Raw genomic sequence first — 7585 nt, 5'->3', positions numbered from 1 at the left:
GCTGTTTCAGCTGCTGAAATTGGGCAACTTGCAATTGCTGATATGAAAGAGACTGATTGGAGTGAAACCGAAGATTTGGGTTAGTGTTTTTGAGAGGTAAAGAGACGGGACTTGGGTGAGATCGGAGGTCCGACCCGGGGTTGTTCAAGATGGATGATGATGCTCTGATCTTGAAGGTGAAGTTCTGCCATGGAATTTGTTAGCAGCAGCAACAAGAAGAAGATCAAATAATTTGTGGCAGCGGAGTGAATGTATGTGTAGAGGTCCGGCGGGCGGCCAAGGTGAGGCTGCCGCCCGCTGGTGAAGCGGAATTACTAGGTTCTCAACCTCGCTCTGACACCATATTAAATTCAGTGTATAAAGAGAGAAATACAGAGAATAATGTATCTATTGATGTATTATTGATTGTTTGATTATGTTTACAATGAGTCCTATATATAGAAGAGTAGAGTAGGTAGGTGTGTAGTAGGTGGAGTAGGTAGTAGTAGGTAGGTAGGTGTGTAGTAGGTGGAGTAGGCGGTAGTGGTAGGTTTTAACAAAATCAAAACCCATTAAAATCTAATGGCCCGCTATCTTTCATCAAGTGTTAGGTTTCTTACTCCTTCAGTTGCAAATGGCATTTCTCTCTCTATCAACATGTGAGTATAGCTATATATATGTGATTTAATTTTGCATATTTAAACACATACATATCATTATTCCTATGATCTACTAGAACATATTTCATTTTTAAAATCTTTTTTCAGTACTGCTTTTATTATGCACACAAATTTTCTACCATTAATTAAATACAAATATAGTGTAAAAATTTAGTTAAAAAAGTGATAATGTATGGCATTATTCTGTGATTTTTTACTTGATCATAAATAGAAAATTTATACATGAGAATTTTTTTGAAAATATGAATCACATATTTGATGAAATGAATATTTTAAGATCCAAGACTGTCACATCATTTTATATAGAAAATTTTATGAATTTTCTGTATATGTATAATTAGGATAAAAATTATGTGTAATACTACTTGTAAAGAAATATTTATATTTTATATGTAATCTAAATTTATTTTTGGGCTTTTTAGGTGATTTTATGCCTACGAGCTAACACAATAACAACATTTCTCAACTCTTGATCTCTCTTTCTAAAAATAAAAATAAATAAATTAAAATTTTGATCTTGAAAAATTATTTGGTACTTTAATTTCATAATGTTCAACTCATAATTAGTTTTTTTTTTATATTAATATTTTAGAAGATGGGCCAAGTTCCGAACTGAACCTCCAGTGTGAACACTGGATGCATGACGTCAGTATTTTTTTTTTTTTTTTTTAATAGTAATAGGTTAGTTATATAGATGAAAAAATAATAAAAATTAGTGAAACATTTCTCTTTAACTTTGTGTAGTAGGTATAGGATTTTTTTTATTAACTAAAATCCCTTAATGAAATTTCTCTATGATCATATTGTAGAAATTTTGAAATTTCTCTGTGATCATATCGGAAAAATTTCTAAATTTCTATGTAATCATATCAGAAATTTCTTTGTGAAAATTGAAATTTCTCTGTATCAAGGCCGAAATTTCTTTGTGAAAATGTTGAGGAACCTTAACTACTATGAAAATATTATATGTCATTTATTTTATAAAATCTTAATATCATAAATCATAAAAATAAATAAATAACCTATAAAAAAAATTGTATATTTCACGTTATTTATTTTTCTATTTTTGCATTATTTGCATTGATTTCGATCTATTTAACTTTACTAAATAGAAGACTAATATAATTATGTCAAAATTATGTAATTTATTGTATCTTTTCTAAAATTTAAGAGGAGGTGAGTATAATTTATCTAAAAAAAATGTAATCTGTTTGGTTGAATTGTTCTGTCCAATTCAAATTGATGGAAGAAAATTCATTTATTTAATATGAATTTATTTAAGTAGAGATTTAAAAAGAAAAGTAATAGGTAAGCACAATATAAGTAAAGTATAAATTTTTTTTTTGCTATTTTTTTAATTTAAATTTATGATTTAAATAGAGAAAAAATAGTCCAAAACATTAATAGCATCTACTAATTTCTCTATATTGATGATCCAAACCATCTATCTCGTAGGCTCTACAATAAAGGTCATTCACGGAAAAAAATAATTTAATCAGATAATTATAAACACAAAAACAAAACGTATTTTGTTTTATAAAATAAATGGTAATTATAATTAAATTTAAACCATCGAATTTATAAAATAAAATACGATTTATTTTCATATTTACAATTATCCGATGAAATTGATTTTTTATATGAATGACTTTTATTACGAGACTTACAAGATAGACGATTCAAATTATTAATATAAATATGAATTGTAATTCATAAAAAGAATGTAAAAAAATATATAGATAAATGAGCTATGAAGGGACCTGACCCCGTCTTATGCATGTGACAGTGTCTAGTGCATTAACAAAAAATTTGATGATCAACTTGGGTGGGTGGGTGATTTTACAATTTTGCCTATTAAACCTTGGCAAGTGTTGGTCACATTCAAATACTTTATTTCCCTATAAAAATTTTAAAATAAATATATTACATTAATCTTTTTTAAAATTAAAAAAAAATCAAATTTTACAAATTTAATATAATTATATTGATTTTTTTAAAAAAAAATTATTTACATAACATTTTTGTCTCATTTTTATTAATAATTCATTAATTATATGAATTAAAAATTAATATTATTATTATTATATTAAAATGTATATTTTATTTTATTTATTTATCTATCTATATACTATTTGTATTAATTTTAATTGCTATAAAAGAGAAATCAACGGCAAACCTGTAGGCTTATTATATCTTTACTAAACTTCAAAGATGACCAATGTAATTTACCTTAAAAAATGTAATATTAAAGGAGTAAAATCCAAAATTTTGATATTTTTTTAAATTACAAACTTGAATGACCGTTTTTATTTAATAATTAAAGTTTAAAATTATAAGAGATTAAATTAACAATAAAAATATACGCACAAAATTCTGGAACATCAAAATACATTAAAATATAATGTATAATAAAATTTACATTTATAATAAATTTCCTTGATACATGTTACCCCTAAATTAAAGATAAATTATAGGGTGAGAAATTTAAAATATGAGTGATAAATATCTTGAAGATTATTATCAGAATTCTAGTGGACCATTCCTAGATACTTCCAAGCAAAACAAAAGTCTTCTCTTTCTCTCTCTCTCTCTCAAAGTCTCCATTTTAAAAGCTCTCTCTTTCTTTGCACTTTCCAGGAAAATTTCCAGGATCATCCCCACACCCCTCTGTTTCTTCCTCTTCTAGTCTTCTTTGTGTGTATATATATATATATATATATATCCATATATATAAATCAAAACCCATTAAAATCTAATGGCTCGCCATCTCTCATCAAGTGTTAAGTTTCTTACTCCTTCAGTTGCAAATGGCATATCTCTCTCTATCAACCTGTGAGTATAGCTGTATATATAATATGTGATTTAATTTTGCATATTTAAACACATACACATCATAATTCCTATGATCTACTAGAACATATTTCATTTTTTAAATCTTTTTTCAGTACTGCTTTTATTATGAACACAATTTTTCTACCATTTGTTAAATGTAAATATAGTGTAAAAATTTAGTAAAAAAAGTGATAATGTATGGCATTATTCTCTGACCTTTTACTGGATGATAAATAGAATATTTATACATTAGAATTTTTTTGAAAGTATGAATCACATATTGATGAAATGAATATTTTAAGATCGAAGACTGTCACATCATTTTATATAGAAAATTTAATGAATTTTCTGTATATATATAATTAGGATAAAAATTATGTGTAATACTACTTGTAAATAAAAATAAAAATAAAAATAAAAATTATTATCCTCTCAACTCTTGACCTCTCTTTCTAAAAATAAAAATAAATAAAATAAAATTTTGATCTTGAAAAATTATTTGGTACTTTAATTCATAATGCTCAACTCATAATTAATTTTTTTGTTTTTTATATTAATATCTTAGAAAATGGGCCAAGTTAGTCCGAACTGAACCTCCAGTGTGAGCACTGGATGCATCACATCAGTATTATTATTATTTTTTTAATAGTAATAGGTTAGTTATAAGGATGAAAAGAGAACGAAAAATAATAATAATAAAATGAGTTTTGATTGAGTGCTCGAAAGTCCTTCTCCTGAATCCCTCAAATCGACGAAATGTTCGTTTCGTCGATTTTTTTTTTTTTTTTTCTTTCATTTCAGAAGAAGAGAAACGAGAGGAGGAGGAAGAAGAGAAGAGAAGAGAAGAGAAGAAGAGAAGGGGAGGGGGAGGGGGAGGGGAGGGGAGGAAGAGAAGGGGAGGGGGAGGGGAGGGGAGGGGGCCAACAAACTAGGGAAGGAAGGCGGAGGTGGAGCTGCCCGAGGCGGGGCGGAGCTGCTGCGAGGCGACGCGACGACACGCCGGGCGACGAGCTTTGAGCTGCTGCAAGGCGACGCCGGCCGACGAGCTTCTTCCCCTCGCTTCCTCTTCTTCCCCGCTCTCTTCTCTCTTTCTCCCCCTCTCTCTCTCTCTCTGTCGGGGCATTCGGGGGGGTATTCGAGCACAAAAACATTATTCTAATAAAATACCACTCTTTAATTTTGTATAGTAGGTATAAGATATTTTTTTTATTAGCTAAGGTTTCGATGAAATTTTTCTATGATCATATTAGAAAATTTTCAAAATTTCTCTGTGATCATATAAAAAATTTCTCTTTGAAAATTGAAATTTCTTTGTGTTGAAGCCAAAATTTTTCTGAGTCAAATTTTTTCTGTAAAAATATTGAGGGATCTTAACTACTATAAAAATATTATATATCATTTATTTTATAAAATTTTATTATCAAAGTTCTTTAAAAAAAAAATTATATAAAAATGTATATTTTACACTATTTATTTTTGTATTCTTGCACTATTTGCATTGATTTCGATCTATTTAACCTTACTAAATATAAGACTAATATAATTATGTCAAAATTATGTAATTTATTGTATCTTTGCTAAAATTTTAGTGGAGGTGAGTACAATTTACCTATAAAAAAAATGTAATCTGTTTGGTCGAATTGTTCTCTCCAGTTCAAATTGATGGAAGAAAAGTCATTTATTAAATATGAATTTATTTAAATAGAGATTTAAAAAGAAAAATAATAAGTAAGCATAATATAAATAAAGTATATATATATATATATATTTTGTTATTTTCCTTTTTTTAATTTTTATTTAAATTTATGCTTTAAATACAGGAAAAATGGTCTAAAACATTAATAGCATCTACTAATTTTTACTTGATTTCTCATTAATTATTTTTCATTAAAAAAAAAAAAGTGCAACAAATGATGGAAAAAGTGAGTGGTGTGAACTATGGCCGGCATAGACTTGTTAATGCTTTTATTCAATTCAAATTGTAATTATATCAGGCGAGCTAAAGGCTATGCGGCAGCGTCACCGTCACCGTCACCGTCACGGGGAGGAGAAGAAGCAGCGAAGAGTGGTGGTGATGAGGGAAGATCTACTGATCGAGTGGTGGAGACGGTCGAAGAGAAAGATGTGGTTATTCCTCACAGTCACAGTCAAGTGTTTGGGTCCACCGCTACTTTATGGGCCCCAGACCCACTCACCGGATACTACAGACCAGTTGATCGTGCGGCTCAGATTGACTCAGTCGATCAGAGAGAAATGTTCCTCACTCACAAGGAAATTAAGCACCCAAACTAAGACAAATTAATATATATCTATATATATATATATATATATATATATATAAAGGGATCTCTTCCGGTGAGCATTGTTGGGATCCACAAGTCAATAATTCAAACGGTTTATATTGTCGTATCTTTTTGTGTATATTATTTATAAAAAAATTTATATTGATTTGATATTCATAATACATTCAAGTTATCAAAAATAATAAATAGTTTATTCTTAAAAATATATTTATTGTTTATTTTTTAAGAAAATTCATAAATTGAATAAACTAAAATTATTGAATCAATCTAAATTTTTTTATGAATAACATATAAGAAGAGCTTAACAAAATAAATTATTTTTATTATCAAAATAGAATCTATAATAAATTGTATAAACCCCAATCTATGATTTGAATTGAAAAGAAGCCAAATCCAACTAATATATATATATATATATATATACATACACTAGTTGTCTACACACGTGATAGTTGGTGTAGAAATGAAAGGCAGTTGTAATCCTCATTTTACAAATAATAATAATAATAATAATGTAGAATGGAAGAGAAAATAATTGAAAAACTTAAAATTTGCATAACAAACTTTAGACGATTATATAAGGGTAATTATATAATTTGGATATGAAAAGTAGTGTGAGATAAATTCGTCAAGTGAGTTATATACTTCAATAATATAATAGAATTGATATATAATATATTCATTAGTAAGATAGATGTTTGAAATGTAACTTAGTTTATCAACACAAGGTGCTCCCGGTTAATGACGTTATGAAAAATTTCTCCAATGTTAATGAGTAAATTATTCAATAATTTCAAAAAATTAGTATATTTCGTGTTTTTAATCAATAATGTAACAAAAAAATTTATGAATGAGACAATATTGTTCACCTTGTACATCTAGCTCATAAAAAATAAAAAAATAAAAAAATATTACAATTTACAACCATTTGAATAGGAATAGAGAATGGATTGTGATTGGTTTTTCTTCTTCTTTTTGAAGTGGCGCTTAAATTGGACCTTTAGCCATGCTATGTCATATCAACTTTTCTTTCTTTTTTTGCTTTTTGTTATTAGGACAAAATAATAATAATAATATATAAATGAATAAATTTACGGGAAAGAAAATATCTTTGTTTTGTAATTTTCTTATGCATATGGAGACCAAAAAGAATATCCAAGCATTTTTCATCAACATCTCAACAACATCTCCCTCCAATTTGGAAGATAATCAGCTTGCTTATTTTCATTTTTCGGAAAATATTTTTTAGAAAATTTTACTTTTTTACTTTCTTATTTTCTGTATTTTTTATTTTTACTGAATTTTTTTAATATTGTAAGTAATTTTTTTACTTTTTAGAAACACCTAACATAAATACACCTAAAAAGTAAAAAAATTGTAAAAAAAATCTTTTAAAAATTCACTAAATACTAAAAATACAAAAAAAAACAAGAATTTAGTATATTTTTTGTATTTCTATGTATTTATTAATTTTTTAAAATATTTTTTCATAAATTTTTTACTTTTTATATACATCTAACTAAGATGCATCTAAAAAAGTAAAAAAAAAATATTTAAAATTTAAAAAATATTCACTAAAAACAAAAGAATATGAAAACTAAAAAACTCAATTTTCAAAAAAATTTAATGCAGAAAACTCAAACCAAACACACTAAATGGTGTGTAAGAATATCAAATGACCCTTTCTATGCAGCCCCATTATATACATACACACACATATATATATATATATATATATATATATTATTTTGGGGAAATATTATAAAAATGTGAAATAGAAAAACTATTTGC

At 26.8% G+C, this 7585-nt stretch overlaps 1 protein-coding gene across 2 annotated transcripts; it reads left to right on the top strand.

Annotated features, from left to right (window-relative positions):
* Window positions 1–531: 531 nt before the first annotated feature.
* On the top strand, window positions 532–5955 carry LOC114292591 (late embryogenesis abundant protein Lea5-like). 2 transcript variants are annotated; one of them, XM_082877381.1, is made up of 3 exons: window positions 539–638; window positions 3297–3491; window positions 5486–5955. In XM_082877381.1, exons 2-3 carry the CDS (start codon window positions 3415–3417, stop codon window positions 5781–5783), a joined length of 375 nt encoding a protein of 124 aa, XP_082733507.1. In that variant the 5' UTR covers window positions 539–638; window positions 3297–3414; the 3' UTR covers window positions 5784–5955. The 2 variants fall into 2 exon arrangements, with proteins under 2 accessions (XP_082733508.1, XP_082733507.1); XM_082877382.1 differs by lacking the exon at window positions 3297–3491 and having other exon boundaries at window positions 532–638.
* Window positions 5956–7585: the final 1630 nt, after the last annotated feature.

The sequence above is a fragment of the Camellia sinensis genome, chromosome 7 (assembly GCF_055761805.1).
Source record: "Camellia sinensis isolate YWXY chromosome 7, ASM5576180v1, whole genome shotgun sequence".
Lineage (NCBI taxonomy): Eukaryota > Viridiplantae > Streptophyta > Magnoliopsida > Ericales > Theaceae > Camellia > Camellia sinensis.
The sequence above is the reverse complement of the archived record's forward strand: the minus strand, read 5'-3'. Positions and strand labels throughout refer to the sequence as shown.